This window comes from Ochlerotatus camptorhynchus, unplaced genomic scaffold (assembly GCF_037179485.1).
Source record: "Ochlerotatus camptorhynchus isolate MF236.1 unplaced genomic scaffold, CSIRO-AGI_Acam_v1.1 ptg000130l, whole genome shotgun sequence".
Taxonomy (NCBI): domain Eukaryota; kingdom Metazoa; phylum Arthropoda; class Insecta; order Diptera; family Culicidae; genus Ochlerotatus; species Ochlerotatus camptorhynchus.
Window position 1 is genome coordinate 52,660 of NW_027040620.1, and position 24,809 is coordinate 77,468.

At 38.4% G+C, this 24,809-nt stretch overlaps 1 protein-coding gene across 1 annotated transcript in view; it reads right to left on the minus strand.

Annotated features, from left to right (window-relative positions):
* The window catches only part of Fur1 (Furin 1), a 650,713-nt gene that overhangs the window by 27,619 nt on the left and 598,285 nt on the right, over positions 1–24,809 (minus strand). Inside the window, exon 12 of the mRNA XM_065220676.1 lies at positions 19,752–19,842. Within this exon, the coding sequence (XP_065076748.1) occupies positions 19,752–19,842 (91 nt within the window). The remainder of the gene's footprint in view (positions 1–19,751; positions 19,843–24,809) is intronic.

Sequence of the window (24,809 nt, forward strand, 5' to 3'; positions counted from 1 at the left end):
GCCCTGAAAAGGGCCGTTTTGTTGGGCTGATGTTGTTGACAATAATGGAACGGGCGACCTTGTTGGACGCTTATATAGTAGAACAGAAAATATCAGAGGTGTCAGATACTCGCATCTGATGTCTCGGTTGGAGAAAGTATAAGAATATAAAAAATCAATCGATTTTCACCATCTTTAGACAATGGTATACTTTTAACCATTTTTCAATAGTTTACAGAATGAAATCAATAGTTTTGAAACATTCAGCCAATCGATTGATGCCATTATCTCGTAAATCTATCGAGAGACGGTTGAGTTATTATCGTTCAAAATCTTTTAATTTTTCGTAACGCATGCAAAATGACTGTTTTCAATTTTGTACCCCCGTATGTTGCCGAAAGACGTTATCCAACGTCAAAAAACTGCATTAGTCTATCTCAAGTAATAAAAAAGGTTGAATTTTCAATTCACCAATTTTAAGCACCACCCTAATTTGTTATGTAAGCTGTTACAGAAATGCCTTTGTCCAAAATTTTCTAGTTGTTTCGATCCTTTTTTTTAATCTAAATTATATTTTTATTGCATGATTTTTCAATCAATTTCCATATGAGATCTTTAACTTCACGTAATGTTAAGTAAAATTATTACAATCAAACACCAAAAATTTGGTTGTGGATTTTTTTATACACTAAGGCTATCCCTTATAAAAAAATACCATACACGAACGATAACCCAAATGATTGAAATATTCCAAAAATAGTTTGGATGATACCCCGAACACGTTGGAGGCAAACCAGCTTCAGGCTGAAAGCCTCCTTAATAATAAAGATAAATCAATCAATCAACCCCGAACACGTCGTTAAGCAAATTAACATTTTTATTAGGGATTACAAAAAATTTCAAAAAGCTGTCTCGCGATTCGCGAGTTTGGAGTGACGTTTGGAAAGCGGACAAAAAAACGCATTCGTACGAAAATGGGAATAGCAACATCGTTCGAACGAACGATGTTCGAAAGTTAGAATTGCTTCGAACAAAAACGGGAATGGGAAATTGCTTTCGTTTCGAACGAATCCGGTTCGTACGAAAACGGGAATAGAGGTGTATATGTCTATTGAGTAGTCCTTAAGTTTTCTACTAACGTAGCATTAACCAGATTTAAATAAAATGCTCTATTTGCAAAATAAAAGCATTTTAAGATTGCACTCGTATACCTCGCCGTGTAAAATTTTGAAACCATCATCACTCTCATAGTTCTTCTATTCTCCACGAGTGCCAACTTTGATTTGCCAATAGAAACTAAGCGATTGTTTCAGCTTCTGGCGGTGAATAGGGGAACCATCAAAAGAGTGATGAGGGTGGAAATTTTCACCGTGAACCATAGGAAGAGGAAAATATTTTCACCTTTCCTGATTAGTTTATCCACCTCAGGTGCTTGAAATCATCATCCACGGGGAATATTTTGTTTTCTGTATCGGGTTTGCAGTGATCAGTGATCAGAAAAAAAATAAGATTTATGAAATTGTCTCAGCGGTTATGATCTTCCGGATTTTTAATATATGGTTATTTCAGTTGTAAATCAGTTGAGATCTGTAGACAATCGAAAAATAAGACCACTCCCGATGGATTTGCAAGTTGTGCAATAAATGTACATTATTTTGAGTTTTGAAAATCTTCATTATGATGTAAACAAATGCATTGGATGACATTTCCTCTCAATATCGGCTTGCGCACTCTACATTGATGGTGCATGAAAAGAGCCTATTAATGTAGCCAAGTTATTAACGAAAGAAAGAGTCGATGTAGTGAATCGATCAATGTAGATTGGTCTATTTGAAAAGCACAAACGAAGTGACAGACGACTAACTGGCGAAGAAATCCATTTAAATAATGTGGTTCACTGTAATAGAATTTTCTTGGAAGCTTGTGCCATCATCCAACAGATGGGTTAGTTTTATTGTTTTGATTTGAACAAAGTTGATTTTGTGTACAATGATTCTTTGACAGTGTGCAAAGAGTGCGTATCATTTTGTCATTTTTTTATGCATTTCAGTTTTGAGTAGAGTGAAAGGGATAGAACCAAAACATTCTAGTACATTTGGTGAAAATGCTAGTATAATCTAGTAGTAGTGTGGCCATGTGGTACAATCCAGTAGCAGTGGTGTTGCCATGTGGTACACTGAAAAATTGCAATAGCAGGTTAGTCACCAAAGTTTTCGAGCCGCTCCGTCTGTCACTTCGTTTGTGTTGAAAAGTGACGCGCGAAATGGAGTCCATTTTTGAAGATCGAGTTCCACACATGTTATGTACTAGAAGTCAAGCTACAGGCGGGTAACTTTGATAGTATAATATAAAGAATAAATTTACTCGCTGTGCTTTTTCCAAATAAGAAACATTGGTTCCATATTGTAGCTTAGGGTATTTCTGTTGATATGGTATATAGTTTTTATATTAGTATGCGTTACATATTTTACAAAAATATTAAAAAACCATTTTCGTGTTTTTCGCCTTTTTGAAAAAGCACTCAAACCATCACTTATGAAATGTATTTCCGATACAGCCATCATAAATTCAATGTTGTATTCTTATTGCTTATGAAGTTTTCTGACTCATTTAAAGTTTCATAGTTAAAGAACTAAATTGTTTGAGTTTTACTCATTTTTTTTTCTACATTCATCGAGCATTATCAAAGTAACCCCAAATCAAAATACTAAAGTTCGGTCACAAAACTAAAAAAATAGTGCAAATGCTTTAATTTTAGTTCAACATATTACGTGACAATACTAACGAATTAACTCGAATTAAAATATTTAGAATATACTTTAAAAAACTTTCAATGTTACCCCGTTTTACGGTACATTGAAATTTAAAGTGATCTTCTGCAAACTTATAGGTGATAAAATTTCACATATGAGCAGATAGCAAGCTTTTCCGAAAATTATTATGTCGAAGTGCTAGAACGTTAGCAACACAAAGTTCACTTTTCCCATAGTAAAGTCTGGTCCACTTAGAATCCGGACACTTTATTCATTCCACGGGAGCACCTCTAGTGGTCGGATTTGGAATGTTTTGACAGCGATTTATTTTGAAAGCATACGTGTTGCATTGCTAAAAGTTGATCCTGTACACCCACGTCGAAAAACCGAAGTGGTAAATTCGAAATATCGCGGAAAGTTGAAAATTTCCGTTTCTACCATGCGAGATGCTCTCAAGCGGTTCCGTAATCGCAAGAGTGTGGCCTGGAAGCAAACGTAGTGCTGGAATTTTGGTTCCGCTGCTGAACTGAAAGAGGTGTTATTCCGCAAGGAAAGTGAAATTGCATTCAGAATGCGCCACCTTCATGTCGATGAAAATACTAATGTAATCGATCTTTCCTTTACCGATTTCTTTTGAACTGCGTGCTAGAAATGCTAAGGAAAAGTAATTTCTTTAGCATTCCGTATCCTATCCCGTAGCATGTAAAAACGTCAGGCTAAAAGCCTGGTACGCAGCTGAAAAGAAAACGGAAAAGTAATATTTGAGCATTTTTCCCAAAAGAAAATTTAACAGCTATAGTCTGTTAAATTTTGAGATATAGCGAGATGTTGTCAAATTGTAAAATCAACACTTATTAGTGTTAATGTTGTTTAAATGCATCCAAAACATCAGTTTTGCAATAAACGCCAACATTACATTACCGCAAGGAAAGTGAAATTGCATTCAGAATGCGCCACCTTCATGTCGATCACGATACTAATGTAATCGATCTTTCCTTTACCGATTTCTTTTGAACTGCGTACTGGGTCAAGAAATGCTGAGGAAAAGTAATTTCTTTTGCATTCCGTGTCCTATCCCGTAGCATGTAAAAACGTCATTACTTTTCAGCTGCGTACCAGGCTAAAGGCGGTAATTGTAGATCGACAAAAATCGTAAACCTTAAGCATCAGCTATTCTTTGCACATTTTAATTCAAAAAACAGTACCGCCATCTGATCCTCGTGAATAAAACCTGGCGTTACAGCTAGCGTTTGTGGCTGTTTTCAACTATGATACCACCAACTTATAACTGATAGAGTGCATAGTGCCCACTTGTCTGGGATCGATTAAAAATCGCCATAAATTATTCTAAACGTATTACACGCTTTTAATTGCAAATCAACCACATGGGCTGTAAATAATTCCTCAATTACAGTGAAATGATTTCAACCAATCCTGATGACAGGGTGAATGAAGTTTTAATTACCGAATGCAACCATCGCTATGGTTTTAAAAATGCGTGAAAAAAAAACGAAAAAACAGACAGCTGAGCTTGGCACACCATGAAAACGATACGACACGACTCAATTAATAATTACTACTACACGATCCGATGAGTTTTTTTTTTTTCGTTTTCGTTGCGTTTAAATATGGTCACGTCAGTCTGAGCGCCGCCTATAATCCGAATGAAAACATATGCTACTACAAAACCCGATAATTGACAACGATGTTATCATTTTCATGGGATGAGTGAGTGAGTGAGTGAGTGCGTGAGATAGAGAGAGAGGTACACATACACATGTAGGTACAACAGCAAACAGCACTTTCTGACGATGACGACGGCGGCCAGCGAATGCATAATTAAATGTTTTCGCGCAAAATATGCATTTTATCCCGCGCTGATCCAGGACATCGATATTGGTTCGATTGAGCGATTGATTCCCAAAAAAAAAAAGAGTTGTGAATATGGATTAATTAAATGCCGGTTGCTGTTTCACCAATTGCGCGAGGGCTTCATTTCGGTACGGTGGACTCGCGGGATGTAAACAAACAAAAAAAGAAGGATGATGGCCGAATCGGATTTGGCCGCTTTATCCTTCCGGTCCGGATGGCATTACTGGTCGGTAAACAATGCACAAGGATTTCCAGATGAACATTTCAAAAGGTCCTATCTACTTGGATCGATTCTCTTTGCCTACAGATTTTATGCTTGACACAGGAGGTTCTTATCTAGCGTCAAAAACGTCGATAAAATCTAAGGTAATCGATCAATGCAAATAGGACCTTTTGAAAGGGTCATCTAGATTTTCCCCGTTATGGTAAACATATGATGACGGAGAAAGGGATGTAATTTTCAAAAGTTTGCTATATTTTTTTAAAGTTTTAACCCAATTCAAATCAGGGACTGTATTTTATTATTTAAATGTGGGTCTTGGAAATTTTTCAAAATCTAGTAAATTTTTCAAAATTTGCGTATATTTCTCAGTTCCATATGGTTGGAAAAAATACAATCCTGATCGTTTTTTTGTCATATTCTAAAACTACAAACAAATGTCAAAGCCTCAGAACGAGGGGCAAGATTGTAATATTTAGACCTAATAGTTTAGTTAATGCTTTTTAAGGGAAGATGGATAAATGACGTATCATTTTAGGGTGACCAACTATGTAGGAAAACACGCTACAAGATCGAGGTGGACCAAAATTGGTGTTTCATGAAAAGTAAACAAACGTTGAAAGTCTGTTTTCGTTCGATGAAGCTCCAACTTTGGACCACCTCCCCCTTGTAGCGTATTTTCCTACATGGCTGATGACCCTAAAATGCTAAGCCATGCTACGTATCATCCCTACACTGTGGCAAATAGACGTAAGAATTTCAAAAGGCTCGACTTAAGAACAACCCATATAAATTTCTTAAGCACGACTTATGAAAGATTTTCGTCTAACATACGGTAGCTCTTATACACCTTTGGCCATTACATTTTCCAAAGCATTGACAGACGAGTGGTCCAGACACAGAAACCGTACACAGCAAAAAAAAAAAATGTAAAATCGATCAATGAAAATTCAAGCTGATGTATGAAATAATGATGTAATAGCAAAAAGCAGATACAATACTACATCAATGGATGTAATTTTGTTCGCAAAATCGGTGTAAATTCTTCTTCTTCCTCGCATTTCAAGCTTATTGCGTATGGCATATTAGCTTATTGCGTGCTCTCAACTTAGTGTTCTAGATGCACTTCCACAGTTATTAATTGAGAGCTTTAGATGCCTGTACCATTTTTGCATTGGTATAATTGTGTGGCAAGTCCAATCATACTTCTATGCTCAGGGAAGTCGAGAAATTTTCCAACCCGAAAAATTCCTAGACCGGACCGGGAATCGAACCTAGCCACCTCCAGCATGGTTTTGCTTTGTAGCTGCGCCTTTACCGACTGAGCTAAGTACAACGTTATATTACACAACCGATGGATTGACCTGGTTGCAGCAGTTTGGATGTAATATTCAACAACTTTTTTTTTTCTGTGTTATCTCAACGTCCATAGTTCGTTTCCAGTCTGGTCCATTTTTGTCGACATTATTTGTCATAAGGCTAATCAATGAATTTCATATCGATTTCTTGTCGCTAAAATTCATATGTGGTTCTTATGAAATTTTTACGTTCTTTTGCCTAATACCGTGGACCCTCGTAAGCCTGAACGACACTTCGTGCATATTAAAGGGATTCATTTTTAATTTGAACTTCTAGCAACCCTGCGACCATCAGAAAAACGAGTTTCTGGAAGCCCTATTTGCTGTTTTGTTTTGATTCTGCACTCCATTTCACTTTAATCTATTCCATTCCAGTTTGCACGGCGTGCAGATTACCCGCATACATGCGAACCATTAATTGACCTTACCAAAAACGGTTAAAAAATGTTTATAATCCCTGCTAAAATTTAACTGAAATGGTTATGGAACTTTACATGAACGGTTGCATGATAAAGTTTTTACCTTTATGTATTATGGTTTTTTGGAAGTGAACTTTACAAATAATGGGTTGTTAAGAACCATTACCATTCCAAATTATTGTTTTAGGGGGACTTTCGTTGACAGCATTGAAAATCTCCACACGGCGAAACGACCCAAATTTGAGTTTAGTTCATTCATAATCGCCAAAAGTGCGATGAGTAAATTTGTCTCATGGTTTCCTGTGGCAAATCTAAAAAATCTGCCGGAAAATGAGGAAATTGACGAAAATTTTATTCAGTCTCGGAGAAGTACCAATAGACTGAGTGAATCAAATCTTTATTTTTCTCAAATTCGGGAATTTTTCCCTGGAAAATCCTGGAAAAACCTGGGAAAACATGAGGCAAATTTACTCATCGCTGAGTTCCTGCACTTTTGGCGATTATGAGTGAACTAAACTCAAATTTGAGTCGTTCTCATTCGCCGTGTTCATAAACATGTTGAAAACGTCCACAATGAATCGCTTGGTGTCGGCGCACGAACGTAATCCGCATCTTCTCTACACTCAAAAAAGTCCACATGTCTGATCGATGTGTTTAAACACTTGATTTTTCATATGCACAATCATATTTATTTTAAGTGTATTTCACCATGGCTCAATGTGTTCTACACCTTGATTTATAGTGTTTCAAACTTTGAAATGTTGATAATCTTTCTCTATCAATTCAAGTATATTGCACATTGTTCAAAACAGATGAATTCGAAGTGTTTTGCATTTCAATGCTATGTGAATTGCTTGTTCTGCAAGGTGTACATCAAACACATGAGTGTTGTCACTTCATCCTTATCAACCAGCCTCATATATGAGGTGAGGACAACCGTGGCCTAGTGAGCTCGTACGTAGACAAAGGCAGCAGCACATCCCAACAGTATAGGATCAATTCCCAAATCAGACCCTTTTAAAAAAGGCTTTGTTTATATATTTGTCGTTTCAATTTTTTGGAGTCGGTAAAGTAGATGTCGATAAAGTAGAATATTGTAGAACATTTTACTATGACGTGCAAGTGTGTCACAATTCGAACCAATAGTGTTGACGTATGGTTAAAAGCAAAAGATTCATTCACACATGAAATGGATGTGTTTCACAATAAGTGCAAAATTAAGTGATGACGTGTGAAATTTTTTGAGTGTACCACATGGATATTTTTCTTCGCGATAGAAGGAGGAGCAAACGAGCAAACTGAAGGAGGCAAATGAGAAAACTCGCGCAACACGAGAAAAGGGCCTATCAATGTTGATCGATTCCCTTAATCGATTTTCTCTTTCGCGAATAACCCAACTGCAAATGCATTTCCCATTCAGTGTGTTGTTTCAGGCGCAAGCGAACATCATCTTCTGTTGAACTGTGCTGCGAGCGTAGCGTGAAATTCGTTTATACTGCCACTGGTAATTCTAAGAGAAAGTCGATGAAGAGAATCGATCAACGAGGGTAGGCCCTTTTCAAATGTTACGCGAGAAAACTGATTGGGAATATGCATTCGTCAAATGGAATGTAAACCAAAAATATCGCCCAGCGCTATGTAGACCTGGTTGCCAATTAACCATTTCATTCGAGCAGTTAAAACGACGTTCACTACCACTCTAACTTTGAAATAAAACATTATTTTGATTATTTTTTCTTCTAGAACCTCGAGAAAAGTAGCCAACATTTGTGCGTTTCATAAAAAAATAGAAATTAGTTGGTCCAGTTTTGTTAAATCGCTGGTAGAAAGTCACGCCAAAACTGCTTGACAAAGTGGTCAATTACCACTTTTCCACTTTATATTACACGGCGAATGAGAACAACCCAAATTTGAGTTTAGTTCACTCATAATCGCCAAAAGTGCAGGAGCTCAGCGATGAGTAAAATTTGTTTCATGTTTTCCCAGGATTTTCCATGGAAAAATTCCCGAATTTGAGAAAAGTAAAGATTGGATTCACTCAGTCTATTGGTACTACTCAGAGAATGAATAAAATTTTCGTCAATTAATCATATTGTCGAGCAGTTTTGAGACGACCTTCTACCAGCGATTTTACGCAAATAAAACAATAAAATTAAAATAAAAAAAAAGGTAAAAAAATGAAACAATAAATTCCAGATTTTTCAAGCATATTACAAATAAGACCCTATTTTCTCGAGGTTGTAGAAGAAAAAGTATTAAAATATTGTTCCACGTTCAAGTTCGAGTGGTAGGAAACGTCATTTTAAACTGCTCGAATGATGTGATCCATTTCCTCATTTTCCGGCAGATTTTTTAGGTTTTCCACAGGAAACCATGAAGGCAAATTTACTCATCGCTGAGTTCCTGCACTTTTGGCGATTATGAGTGAACTATACTCAAATTCGGGTCGTTCTCATTCGCCGTGTACGAAAGGAACGTAATATAGAATGACAGTTTATCTATGTGGGATATTACTTGATATCGAGCGTGATATAGCTGCTATATTACGAATCGCTCTATATCTCGTAATACAGAGCGTAGTGAGCGGTGATTGGAACTGAATCCAATCAGCGGATGTGGCCAGCCTTGATAGCTAGCTGCTTGCCGGGAGCCTTTCGTTGTATACCGGAGAACACCACCACTCACCACGCGGTGATTTAATAAACACCGTTTGGTGTTGACCAGATGAAATTCAACTTTGAAATCTGTGTTAGGGAAATCGCATTTCGCAGGCAATCGGTGATAATTTTAATTATCATAGCAACAGTTGCACATTCGTGAAATTTTCAATAGATTTTTAAAAATGGTAAAGTCTGAAATTGTACAGATGCGTAGGAATATTTCTTATCGATTGGTGATAAAATGATTGATATTGGTCCAGGGGAAGCTGAGTTATTAACGTTCAATCTTTCATAATTACGTTACATGTTCCATTTTCGTTTTTCAAAAAAATGTACCCCCATATAGAAATTAAAAAGGTAGTCCTACGTCAAAAAAAATGAAATGTTTTAGATTTGAACCGGGAAAAACCGAAAATTTTAAAATGAAAAATAACTGGTCACCCTAGACTGATCAATGATTTTTTTTCAAATAAAATGAAAATCAAAATTCTTCAAAACTTGTTCAGTTCAGCGCGTAGAGCACCTTTTTATAAACTGAGGGTACCTGTCGTGTCTCCGAGAGAATGAGCGAAAGCAAGCAGAGTAGCAGGGTCGCCTCTCCGTGAGCGGTCTAATGTTTTTGTTTGTTCTTTCTTTGTCTGTGTGTAAAGTACATTGAAAGACAAACGAGTGGATAGGTAGCTAATTGAATGGTTTGGCGATGTTTCATTCCAATTCTGCTCACTTTACCATCGCGCCATTGAAATCGGCCCATGATCATTATAATTCCTTCTTGAACACTGATTTTTCAAAGTAAGAATGAAGTTTTCGTTTCAAGCGTTTTGACAACCACAATTTTACCTTTTAAACAAGTAAATCGAATACTTAAAAATGAACTGAATAAAAATGGAAAAAGGCGAACCACAATGATCGCAATGATTCAATCTGATATCGTTTTCAATTTCCAACGATGTAGGTAAAACTGCACATCATCGGTAGTCCATTTTTTACCACGGCAAAAATGCAAATTTATCCACCTTTTGCATTCGATTATATTTTGCTCGTTTAATCCCGGTCCCAAAGCGAGATAAGTTGCCCAACCACACTAACGTGGGAAAAATCTCTTTTGTAACAAATTGATTTTCATGTTTTTTTTTTATTTTATTTCATCCCGATTCCGTCACGGCTCATGTCACGAAATATTATGTAATGGGGACGTTTAACCAACTCACCCGAATAAAAAATAGCGTACATCCTGTTAGAGCCCTACACCAGGCGGATTAATTTCCGGTGCAGACTGCTCGGAAAAATATGCTCCCATCAAATAAATGGGGATGGGACCGACTTTTGGACGATTCAAAATAAAAACTGATGAAAAAATAGGATAATTCATTTACGCAGTTATGCAACGGGGAACATATTTCCGATTCCGTGCATTTCCAATTTAATTGAATTCTAGAATTTACAACCTTCCCCGGTCGTCTGATGGGAAAGAGGGGGGGGCGATGGCATGTCGAGTGTGTGTTCACCTCATTATGGTGCACCTTTTTTCTCGAATTCAATTAAATTTGCTCATGTTTCGCTAAATGACCCCAAACAGCGGACACGCACTGCACTATATTTGCTGTTGGTGGTCGCATTTCAATGGCCGCACGACACAAATAGCTATTTGGGATAACGTTTTTTTTTCCCGTGTCTCATCGAGCCAGTTGAGCCTTAATTGCTACTGGGAGAACATGGCTTTTACACAAACGTTGTTTTTCCGAATGGGTGTCATTTTCGTGTTTCGCCTGCGAGGTAGGCCATAGGGAAAACAAGCGGGAGTTTAGTGTGATGGGAGCGGGGAACTGAAGGTTGCGATTTATTATCTCTTTGCGTTGGTGAAATTCATTTGGGACATGTATAATAGTACATTACCGATAATTGAAATTATGTAATGCCTAACAATGTAAACAGACCTCAGGCAGTTTCGGTGGTCATAAACACCGAAACATAATAACGGAGGTGAGTCGTAACAGTTTTCCGCAGCAGTTGAAATTTCAGTTTCTGAATTAAAGGTTTGGACCGACAGTCGGTCGGATTGACCTGAATCCACCGCAATGGCGAAATGGATTCTACGCTGAGGCAAATAAACTTAAAAATTCCATGAGAACCACTCAATGATTTTTCGCCATAAGGATTTATTTTGGAAGTCAAAGTTGGACCCATAAAAGTCAAAACAACGAAATTCATAAGTCAGTTCCTGGATTTTTTGAGTTCTACAGTTTTTTTTATACGTAGAATTTACTGGAATTCAGCTCCGGGAGTATCGAGAGCATCGAATGTTTCAAATCTGCCTGGAGCTCTAATACAGTTCAATGTTTCGTATGACGCGAAATAAGTTCTGAAAAATTCATTAAAGAAAGTGGACACCTGTTAATCAATGGTTTAGGGTTTTTTTGCCTCTGTTCGGGACCTAAAACCACTGCGACCAGTAATTTGATCTATTGTAGTATATCCCGTGTCCTTAGTTTAGTGCATGTCGTATTACTCCATCACTTTTGAGAAATGATGAAGTATTCGATTTTCTTACAGTTGTTATTCACGGATTTATCGCAAGGATCCGACTCTAATTGAAAGGTCCTGCTATTTACACCCTTCGGAGTGTTGAAACACCGCGCCTCTTTGTCAGTCAAAATCGGATTCCTTAGCAATTAAATTAAGGGATGACACCGATAAAGACCATGCATCAGAACCCTAGTCTTAACCACTTCAAACTAGGGAACAACGAATAGAATATTAGGAATCACATAGATGAAGACTAACTAACTCATTTTTTCCTTGTTTCAAGGTCATCTTCGGTGGACAAAGCCGAGTCTTGTCACTATCAACAATGCATAAAAAGTAACAAGGACTAAGATGTGTTCCTTTGATTACTGAAAAATCCTGTTCCCCTAGTTTGAAGTAGTCAAGAAAAGGAATCGGTGGTAGATCTTACATCCCGTAACGTACCACGAAAAGGTGATCTACCCACGTTACGGGGCATGGTTTAGGGTTAAAACGTAACGAAAAATTGTTTATTTATTTATTTTGGCAACACACCTGAAAAATAAAAATAAAAGGGAGAAATTTCGAACGATGGGTCGGATCAGCTTATCAACTCGTAGATTAATTCCACACAAATAGTTTTCCGTGAAGTGCAGTAAATGGTGTGGCAGGCCATTTGCTCCTGTGGCTTGAAGATCAATCAATGGTGAAAATTACAGATAAGTATGCATCAAAAACGGCTTCTACCCATCTACCGAAAGCATACGGATTCTCCATTGTTTTGGCCGGATCTGGCATCTGCTCACTATGCTTCTGCTACGTTGGAGATGCTCAAGAAGGAAAAAGTCGATTTTATCGAAAAATTCCAAAATCACCCAAACTGCCCTGAACTGCGTCCTATCGAAAGATACTGGGCAATGATTAAACGGCATCTCAAGAAAGATGGAAGAGAAGCAAGCTCTGTTGACTGGTTCAAGAAAATTTGGGCCCACAGCGACTCACGAAGAGCTACTGATTCTGATCAATAGCGGTGCGGCTTCTTCCTCCTTCTATGGATGCTCATGTGGGCTGCAGCTCGCTGCTTGAAGAACAATGTTCAACGCCACGCGCCGAAAGCACTGCTGCTGCTACTGATGCCAACGACCGGAAACCACAACACACGGTGATTGGAACTGAATCCTATCAGCGGTTGAGGACAGCCTTGATAGCTAGCTGCTTGCGGGGAGCCTTTCGTTGTGTACTGGAGAACACCACCACTCACCACGCGGTGATTGAATGAACACCGTTTGGTGAGACCGGATGGAATTCAACTTTGAAATCTGTGTTAGGGAAATCACTTTTCGCAGGCAATTTTGGCATAATTTGAATTATCATAGCAACATTTGCAGATTCTTGCAAATTTTTAATATGGGCATTTTAAAAAATGATAGTCTTAATTTTAACAGATGCTTAGAAACATTTATGATCGATTGTGTTAAAGTTATTGAAATTGGTCCAGGGGCAGCTGAGTTGTTAACGTTCAAAATCTTTAATAATTTCGTTACATGTTCCATTTTCGGTTTTCACAAAGTGTATATAGAAATCACAGACGCAGTCCTACGTCAAAACAGAAGGCTTTTGCAGATAAAAAATATACAAGGTGAAAAACTTTGGATTGGAAAGTGAATATTTAGAAAATAGCAAAACTTATCATGATTTAGAACTTTAGTACTTTCGATTACTTTTTAAAAGTATTAGACAATTTCAAATCTATTATTTTTCACAAAGGCCTTAAAGTTAACTCTCTGCAACTCGATGGTTCCGGGTCTTCTGGTCGAATGCCGCTTGGCTAAATTTCGTGGTTGGCTGTGTGGTTCTTATTATCATTGAAATCAAAAATCTAACTGTTTTGTTTGTAGAAATTAAGGTATACATTTTCCGGCAAAGTTATAGCTGAGCTAATTTCAAGCAACTTTGTGAAAAAATGTTTTTTTCTTATTTCAAATTTTTCAGCAAAGGTGTCTTCAATCTTTAGATGGCGCAAATTTTTGCTGCACAGAGCTTGTCGAAGTCTTTCGTCGATCAAGAGTTATTGACGTTTTTCTGCTAACAATATTCAAATGTTAATATCTCTGGTTGGGGCTAACAAAAAAAAAGTTTTTTTACAGCATTTGAAAGGGCGTATTTTATTCTCAACAATATGAAAAATTTAGAGGTACTTGATTTTTTTAAACTCGTATAAAATCAGGTTTGAATTTATTCATATTTTAACTATAATTAGGTATATCTTTTTTATTAGAAGAGATACAGACAACAACTTTTGCTATAAAAGAGCTTTAAAAGTCTCTTAAAGATGACTTCCATGAGAAATTAGTAATAAAAAAATTATTGCTAAAAAAACAATTTTTTTTCCAGGAACACCCTAAGTCAATTCCGAAAAATTGCTCTAAAATGAGAACGTTAAGAGATAGAAAAAAATTATCTTCGATAAAGTTGCTTCAAATTAACTCAGCTACCACTTTTTTGAACAACGCATGTCTTTATTTTGTAAAACAGAAAAGTTAGTTCTTAAAAATCCTCTAATTTGAGGACCACCCTGACGTTTGCAAACTCCAAAAGAAGGGTATTTTTAAGCCCAAAAACTTCTCCCAAGATTTTGCCAAAAAAATTTATACCTTAATTTCTACAAACAAAATAGTTAGATTTATGATTTCAATAATAATGATAATGAGGGCCAAACTATAAGAAACAACTTTGTAGAGGAGTCTTCGAGTCTAAAGTTTCAATTTCAGGCTCAAAACATATCCTTCCACCTAAACTGCATTCTGGACCACTGTGCAGTGTGGAACTACTAACCACTAGAATTTCCTTACTTGCCTCTAGCCTTGCGTAGTAAGGACAGGTCCACAAAACTACTCATGTTTAAAAGAAGAAAAAATATCCTAAAATTCCAAATTCTGATTTGTCTTAATTTTATGGCAGCATAACTAGAACATTAAAACTCCAAATAACTGCTTATGTTTAAAAGAAGAGAAAATGTCCTAAAATTATTAAAATCTATTTCTTCAAAATTTGATGGCAAACGGCATTTGATGTGCCAAAAGCCAAATATAACTAGAACATCAAAACTACAAAGAACTGCTCTTGTTTGAAAGGGTGTCCGGCTAAAAATCATGCCAATTACATAACTAAAAATAACACATCATGGTGAAGAGAATAATTAATGCAGTGGCGTCCCGTAACCTCACTTTTACCTATGCACCAACTTTCAAAACCAGATTTAATACCATATTCATACTCGAATCGATAGAAAAATATACTTGATCTTCTAGTTTACTCGATATCTATCCATTGCAAGCAATATTTTGATAATTGTTTAGGTTTTGAGAGTTGGTGCACAGGTAGATTGAGGTTAAGGAAAAGCCACTGAATTAATGTATCGAAAATATAATATTTCTGTTTTAAACGATATAAAATTTTGAAAAATTTCCTATCATCATAATCTAATAAAATCAGAATTGTGGAAGGTAAAAAAATAAAAATACCTGAATCGTAAAATTCTACTAATATTGTGATCTGGGAACTTAAAATGACTCTGAAACAAGAGTTTTGAAATACTCAGGAATCTAGCAGTGTTTGAAATTTAAAAAATCTATTTTCAAGTGTTCGACCAAACGATCCATTCGGCCAAATGGCATTCGGTCAAATGACCGGACACCAACTCGATATAAAAGGGATCATCGAGTTATAGCACTCATGATAAAGGTACGACATAATAGCCAAATAATAATGAGTGATCATTAATAGCTAAAAGCAACAAGTAGTATTGGGCGATCTTGTCAAAAGAATCGATTCACCGACACCTTTTTTGAATGGAACTTTTCGAATCGAATAATTTGTTTTCAAATTGACGAAAAAAAATATGCAAATACAACATTGATCTTTAAACCTTTAAAAACAGCTTAGAGCACCCGCACCAATGCGTTGCTATTCGGGCTGCTAGTTTGACAACTTTAGCCATTGCTATTTTAGTTAGCAACTTGTTTACGCACCGGTCGTTCCTAGCGCGATTGTGAATTTACGTTTTCGGCTTTCGCACCGATAGTTGCTAAACTTATCGTCAAATTTCGAACTAAAATTGATCACAGAGTTTCGTGATTGTTTTTTTCCGACAATATTGATATACCTAACCACGAATACTGAAAATTGGTTAAGATCCAATTACAGACCCAGGTACCCAAGAAACGGTCCTCCGGAAGATCCGAATAGACCAGCGATTTTTTTATCACTTGTTGTGATGCTATATGAATGAATTTGAATCTGGGACCAGCATGCACACACACTGGTGGTCACGAAACTGTCCTCCGGGAGATTTGGAACATCCATGAAAGTGGTCAATTCGTAAAAATGATCGAATTATCGATCTTCGTATGCTCATCTTATAAAAGTTGCGCACCAAAATGCTGCCGGGTGCCCATCTGGCTAACTAGATTAAATATTTTCGCTTGTGAATATATCAAGCTCGGTTGGTCGAATTTAATACGGTAGATCTATTAACACCAGAAACAAAAAAATGAAACCTTTAAGAAGTTCTGATTGATAGAAATGTGGGTAAGTTAGAAGATCATTAGTAGTAAGATTCGAAAGCTCCAGCGCAATCTAATAGATTTCAGTAAAATTTTCTTCAGCGAAGATCAAGAGCTTCAGGGCAGTTCCATTAAATTCAGGAAAATTTAAGCTTAATTACCTATGAGTAAGTTACGTGAACTTCGGGTAAGTTCTGAAAATGTTAGGGCAGTTCCATGAACATCAGGAAAACTGTGAGAACTTGAGGGACGTTCCTTTATGGCAGTTCCATTTATTTCAGTAAAATAGAGGAAACCATCAAGAAGTTTCGAAAATTTAAGGAAAGTAAAAAAAACTTCAGAGAATGAACTTAAAACGTTAAGAAAGCTACACAGAAGATCTATGTTTAAAGGAAAGTTTAAAGATCTTCTGGGCAGTTCCATTAATTTCAGCAAGCTTCAGGAAACAATCGAGATCTTCAGGAGAGTCTGAGGAATGAAAAGAAGTACTGAGAATTTCAGGAAGTATTATAGGCAAACCACGGGAACAAAGGGGAAGTTCCGAAAACTTCTGGAAATTTTGGTGAACTTCAGGCAAATTTCAGGATTTTTAAAGTGGTTCCAAAAACTTCAGGAAACTGCAGGAACTTTTAAGAACATTTGATAAATTCAGGGATATCCAGCGAACTTTAGAGAATTCAAAATAATTTCAGAGATGTGGAGAGGTAACTTGAGGAAAATTGACATTTTAACACTCCGAACACGATGCCTCCGGTAAAATGTGTAACGGAAAATTGGCAATGATGGCGATTGAGCCTGTACAAATAAAGTAATGATTAAAAAAAAAATATGGAGACTCCCAGTTTAAAAACAACAAGGGACAGCCCTATGGGGTTGTACGCAATGGAGACGTAGGACTACGTGGTCTTCTATAATAAATGTTATTTGTTAACTACAGCAGGAGCTTGTGTTTTGTGTAGGAATAGGAATTTGAGCGGGATTCTCTCTGTTTATAATCTTTAGTATGACTATGATTGCCCTGAAAAGAACCTTTTGATATGAATTTTAGTTGAGACATGTTCAGAGATATAACTCTTTTAGAAAATCTTTGTGACCCTGAAAAGGGCCGATGGTAGTGCAGGCTTAAAGCCTTTGGAAGATGATGATAACGTGTAGGCAGCTGGATCAGGAAATCGGACCGGACAATCCCATATTCTTCGGTTCAATGATTGCACACTTGCAAGATTCTCGGCCCGTCTGCTACTAAACAGGGGTTGAACTGGTGTCTGCCGACAGGTTGGAAGGACGCAGTGAAGGATATCTTAACGACGAATGGGCACTTGGAAGAATCTCGGCTCAGCTACCGTTGGACACGGATTTAACCGGTTGTTGGAAAGGCGCAGCGAAGGACACCTCAACTTAGGTACGAGTTTGCTTCCAAGTTTGGATACAAGATTACAACTCTGGAGAGCATTTTGTGTGGTCTTTGGGGGCGTGTGGTTCTGAATATGGCGATGAGTGTGCAAAATGTTACGTAATTGCATCCACCCTATTCGCACACGCCCGAAGATCGGAGGCGAATGCCATTTCGACTTTCGTCTACTAACGACTCTCTGATGACAGTGTTGGGGAAGCAGCATATGCATTTATGTAATTGATAGATTTGTTAGTTATTTCGACGCTTTTCGACAATGCTTGACATTTACCACTTTTTCAATAGTCGGAAGCATTGTTATGATGCGTAGAAATATTTCTGTTCGATTGGTGATAAAATTATTGAAATGGGTCCAGGGGCAGCTGAGTTATTCGCGTTCAAAATCTTGCTTAATTTGTTACATGTTCCATTTCCGGTTTTCAGAAAGTGTACCCCCATATAGAAATCAAAGACGTAGTCCTACGTCAAAAAGACACATATTCAACAATATGGGTATTTTCGGAACGTGGACGACGAACGGGGGCCGGAAATCGATGCTTAACGCCATTTATGGATCCAAGATTTCCAAGGGCCCAACAATCAATGTTCTATGTTATTTTGAAATCCAATTGTTTGTATACTGAGATAATTCAAATGGGACAGCACCACAAAAAATCTCGCTAATAAGCGACGTTTTCGGGTTGCGATTTGTTTAAAAATATCGAATACGCCATTTTGAAATGGTTTGTGAAATTCAAAATGGCCGAATGAGAATAATTGACCATAACAAAAAATTATGCAAAATGTCATGCAAATCGAAGGCGGTCGAGTCAGAAATTCATTTTTTGCCTAGGCCTGAAAATACTTCATGGTAATTGCCATATAAACTTAAAAGGGCCAGTGCAGTATGAGATCGGAACCAAATTTAGGGAGAATGATCAGAGAAAATCGATATTTTGAACCACCCTATTAATTACACACACGTTACAGGTGTGACCGTTTGATTGAACCCCTTTTGTTGCTGGTTGTTCTACTCAATGGGTGGAACTAAATTGCCGACAGTTGAAAATCACAGTCCCATTCATCGTCAATCAACAATCATCGCCATGTTTACCATTATGCAAATTGGGAATCCGAACCGTACCGCAAACAAACGAAAAGTCCAATATGGTTTTTTAACGGCAATTGAAATAAATTGGTGACCTTAACGCGCGACGTCCAACACTTTCAGCCGATACTTTTGACGCTTTTGTTTTATTTTTTTCCAATTTTCAACCGCTTCGACGACGACGGCCACAACGACGGCGCGTATCATATTTCGCGTTTTAATTAAATTTTCATTTGGAGTTTAATTTCATATAGCTTTTTTATGTTTAATTTGTTGTTTGGTTTACTTTTTTTCTGTTTTACTTTCTTTTTTCGAATGTACGCTTTCACTTCAATCTCATTAAAATGTACAAAATGCATGAGTTGCTCAGATCGCTTTTTAAATTTAATTAATTGTATCGTGAGTGTTGTTTTTGTTTTCTTTAATTAATTTGTTCCCCGCGTTGTAAGTGTGTGTGTGTGTGTATTTGTGTCAGTGTAAATGTGTGTCCATATCAGTGTGTGTAAGTATATGAAAGTATGCAATGTTATGCTTGTTTATTTCCCTAGAAGGTATAAAAAATCCATTCTCCCGTAGTTCGTTTTTTTTCTTTTTCTTCAGTTTTCGTTACAGTTACGTACTTTACTTTTGCAGCGTATTTTTTATCGGCCTATTCGATTCTCGGCGTAGAAATTTTGTTCTAACCGAACTTTGTTACGTTTTGTTTCGTTCACCAACACGCAACGGCACACAAATCGGGATGCGTTTTGGGTGAAACTATTTTCGCGCACTTTTTCTTTTTTTTTTTATTTGGTTTCTCGCTTAATTTTCTAGTAGTAGTTGCTGTTGTAATTTGGATTCATTATTAATTACCTACTTTCGCTGATTAGCTTTACTTGCTTACGGTAGTGGGAAAGGAACAAAACGAGCAAACACGAACCTATGCAGAGTGCGCCCGAGTATTTGGCGCAAACCGATGCCGTCACGTCGCTCGAGGCCGTTCGCTGGACGTCCACGTGGCTTTCGCCGATCTGGAAGGAGAAAAGGGGAATTATGATTTTAGTACACAACAAAATACCAAATTCAAATAATCCGACTGTAACCCAAAAAAGCAATTATTGATTAGAGCTAAACGCTCGTATTGACACAGACACAAATATGACCTGGTCAGTTCCCGGAACAGAACCGTTTGATGTGGCAAACATCGGAAAAATATTTATTCAAATACCACTCCAATACAGGAGAGGCTTCCACTGACTGCGATGCCTTGGAAATTCATCAAAACGATGGTATTGCCATAGCTCTGGCGTCAGAGTAGTATCCTGTCTCTATTATTCGATGCAAATATAGCAAACATTTATCCCTGGATTAACAACAGCTAACAGAGAGTTGGTACACAACAAATTGAATTGAAGTTTATTGCATTGATCCGTGCAATATAGATCACCCTGGGAGGCTTGGGTTAGATTATTTACATACAAATGGGAAATCTGCCCGTCCCGCTCCTGTACGTTTGGTAAATCTCTAAACAACATGCTGAACTGTATGTCACTACTGCGTCCGACCTATCCGTATCTGTTTCACTGGCTGATGATTGAACAGCTTAGATTTTGAAAGATTTAGAGCAAAGCCAGTTACATTTCCTGCTTAGCACCGAATTAGCAGCATACAAATCTGAAAATTCCTATCAATGTGAAAATGGCAATTGACTCAACAGGGTCGTATATTGGTCACAGGTACCTGGTAGCTGACTCGGCTGAACCCGGCACAGGTAATTGATAATAAATGGACCATTTGTATTTGCTTACTTGCCTACATCCGACCCGGCAAGCCGGAGTGTATTGTATATGTTTATGCAACAATATAATCTACACAGCTGCCATGCCCACAACTGATAATGGATGTCTCGTACCATCTCCTATATAGTTGTAACAACCCTGGTCCTGGTTCATAGTCACACGGGTGTTGTTGCGTTGTTTGCCTGGCTAAACGCAATCGGCTTTATGGACGACGTATCCTACTAAACACATATCATAACATTTTCCATTACCCGTTCCATAGGAGAGTCCAACTCCTCTGCTGCAAGCTCAACCCCATTGCATAGATCTCTAGTCCACCTCTTCTACGGCCGCATCATGAATGTAACTCCTTTTTCAAAGAATATATCCAGCACCCCTCCATGGGGAATCAGCAAGATAAATAATTGCTGATTTATCACCGCAGTAGCAAAGAGAGGTGAGTGGAGGTGGGCAGATTATTTGCATTTGTTGCAATATGGAGTGTGGTGAATAGGAAAGGAATGTTTGTGTGTGATAGAAATGGCATTATTTTTGCATGAAAATTGATACAAAATTACGAACGAATGATGGAAAATATCATGAACACATTAATTAACTGAGAAGCGTTCAATCAGAACAAATTGTAGGCAATTGTGGGAACAAAACTCATAGCGGTAGAGCATTGTTTAACTAGAAAGAGTTGCAGTAATCGTAGCTTATTAACTAAAGTATCGTACCAAACGCATAGTTGACTTGTTAACTCTGAAATCATGGATTTGTTTGATGTTTTCTGCTCGATAGGCCCAAAATGGGCGATTAGGCCAAAGTAGTTCTCTGCCCTATATCTCTTTGTCTGACCCGAAATGACGCTCGTATGAGCATCCCATTGTCACTCGTTACATTCAACTGCGCTAATCTAACGGTAATCAATTCATGCATTTTATTCGTAATGTAGCAACGATCGATTTAAACGCTATCAACTCTCCAGTCAAAAAATGTATTTTTAAAGATTTTCTCGTTTTTTGTACCAGAACTAGCTTTTGGGAATTTTGCTTTCTTAAGTACGCATGCGGCAATAGTCAACATAAGCGAGGACGGTAAAGGCACCGGAATACCTCTGCGAAGTAATCTAAAATATTCCAATGTTATTTTGAACGTTAACGGTCGTATTTCGTCTGTTATTGTAGGTTCGATGAACTATGTTAATCTTTATGCCCATTCAGGAAGCGGATATAAGAAAGAAAGAGATGTTTTATTCAATGAAGATATTCTCATTCACTTAGTTCACGGTAGTGAAAATGTCATAGTCGGTGACTTTAATTCTTTCTTAATGGCGATTATATGATAGGTTCAGTTGAAAACTTCTGTGGTGGTCTGAAAAATTTAGCTAATTCTCTTGGATTGAAGGATGTGGAAAAAACGATTCTAAAAAAACAAACCAACTTTACTTTTATAAGAGGTGCTTCAAACTCTCGGCTGGATCGCTTCTATGCATCTTTGAATTATATTAAAAACATTATAGGTATAAGAACAATTTCATTATCTTTTTCTGATCATCATAGTGTGATTTTAAAGCTCTCGATTCCCCAACAACGAGATGTGGTTTGCATAGGCCGAGGTTACTGGAAACTGAACCTACATTTTTTTTAATGAGGATTATGTTATGCAAGGATTTGAAGGATTGGTTAGTTGGCGCTCCTTTTATTTTGGCGCTATTTGTTGATATTGATGTTGTATTTGCTTCAGTGTATGGAGAACTAACACGAAATACATAAACACAATGGTAGCACAATTGCCGTCAGAGGGAAGGTTTAGAGCTGGATGATTTACGCAAGTTTATTCTCTCACGGAGACTCAATGACCCAAAGCTGATGAACCTGTTTTACCCACCATCTAGAGATCTTAAAATAAATTCTATAGCGTAGAAATATAGTGGCCCTGAAAAAGGCCATTTGGGATCCAAGAGATTTACATGTTGGTACTTTCGGGATGGCGTGCTTACACCATTGCACAGCAGTTGAAATATTGCAGGTGATCAATGTTGTAGTCAGCCTAACGGAACGACTGCAGTGGAACGTCCGAAAGATGGTGAAGCTACTCAGAGAGCCTTCGATGACCGCGTCTTTCAGGGTCCTACCAAATTTGTGGTGACCATCTCCGTATTGTACATTTCAATTGATTTAGCCCGAAAGCTCTTCACCTTTAGTGATTATGTCTGTAACAAGTAACGGTTTGATTTTACTTTACATTTTGCTTTTAAGGAAAGCATATTTGTTGATTTTAATTAGAAAACTTGATATTCTACCTACTTAACCTAGTTGCCTAACCTAACGTGGCAGAATCCGAATGATCTGTTGATTGGATCGCATGCAGCAATCTCTGAACCTTTTTTGGTACCAGTTCTCCGTAACGCAAGGTCTGAAGACCAGCCAGGTGGTGGACCTCAGAATTTCTAGTACGCGGTGGACTGTTGAGGATCATCCTCAGGATCTTGTTTTGGATCCTTTGTAGTTTGAGGTGATGAGAATGTGCGCAACTCTCCCAGATTGACAACCCGTACTCTATGAAGAGAAGGATTATTTGCGTGTAGACAGTAAGCTTGTTTTTCAGGGATAGAATGGATCTCCAGGCCTCGGTTTAGTTTTGAGGACTTTTATTAGTTTCCAAAAGGGTTTTGCACAATCTGGGAGGGAACGGCTGTATTGGCAAAATTATCATTTCTGAGTTTCACCATTTTGGCTTTGATAAGTTTGGTTAGCCGGTTGGAATGGGTCTTCAAGGTCGGCAGCCCAGTTCTCTGGTACTGCCTACGCATGGCGTTACGGAGTCTGATCAGGCTTTTAATATTCTGATCAAGGTTCAGAGAATTTCTCACCCGTCTGGAAGCTGGCACGTGTTGTTCGCGGGCTCGGGATACCGCCTCCTCGACGGCGCACAGAGATCTATCGATGTCATCAGTCGTTTCCAGTAGGGCGCCGAAATCGATGGCTTCGTCGACGACTTGTTGGAACCGATCCCAGTTTACCCGATGGTAATTCCTTGATTGTTCTTGATGGTGTTGGCAATGTCGTGCATCATGAGGAAGATGATCATTAGTTCCGCTGCGGTGAACTACGAACCATCGTTGATTTCTGGCTGGGGTAGGGACGGTCCAGTTTAGCCCAGGAGTTCTGGGGAGATCCTGCGGCTGTGAAGCAGCAGTCGTCTCTTGACCTGAGTTTGCAGCGACTCCGGCAGTTTGAACTTGAGCGGTGGCGGCCGCCGCAGCAGTAGCAGCGGTACGAGCAGCAGCCAATCGTTGATTGAGTGGCAGCGGTGGTAGCAGTGAAATCGGTCGTCGTGGTACCGGTGGGAAGTTCTGGTCATTAATTTCCGGCACTTTCTTGTGGGAGGGCTGATTTCTCGTCGAAGCTTTCTTCAGGATCTCAATGTGCTCGGTGCGGCTTCATCGAGTCTATCGCAGGCGTCGGTTTTTTGTTGTTTGCCACACTTGATGCAGCGGCTGACCATATGGCAATTCTTCGTTCCATGCCCGAACAGCAGGCAGTTCGAGCATTGGGTGACTCCACGGCTGACCGGCTTGTACCGCTCCCACTTCACCACAATGTTGAACAGGACGCAGATGCCCTGGAGGTCCATCAAAGTTGTTGAGTTCATCTCAAGGTGGACCAGGTATAGCTGGTCGCGGTACTTGACGGCTTTGTTGTGGCGGGCCATCTTGTGAATTTGGACCGGCTTTAGTCCATTAGCCAAGAGGACGCCTGTGTCCATGTCGTACAGTCTGTTTTAGACTTGCAGAATAACTAATTAGGCCCCTCCCTTTTGGAGTATTTTTCGTTAGAGCGTTCCTAGTTGCAAGTATATGGCAGCATTCACACCAAACCAAGACGTGCTCCGACCAGCATAGAATTGGATTGTTGTGAAAGAACAACTAGCGCTACTTGGCTCAAGTCAATGCCGACCGGATGACGGCGAGTCATGCTGCCTTTTGCGCGAAGCCTTTCCTCCAGTCGATGTGGGTACATTCGTTGTCGTCGTCTTCGTATTCGTTCCGAAAGGGTGCTGTTCCACTTATACGTCGTGTCCGACGATTATCTCCCATTCATTGGTGAAATGGTGAGCAATCAACCGAGCGGTGAGCGATGAACCGAGCGGTGAGCTCGCTCATGTGAGCATGCGCAATGTGTCGTGTGTTCGATTTGCGCTCTATCGTTACGTCT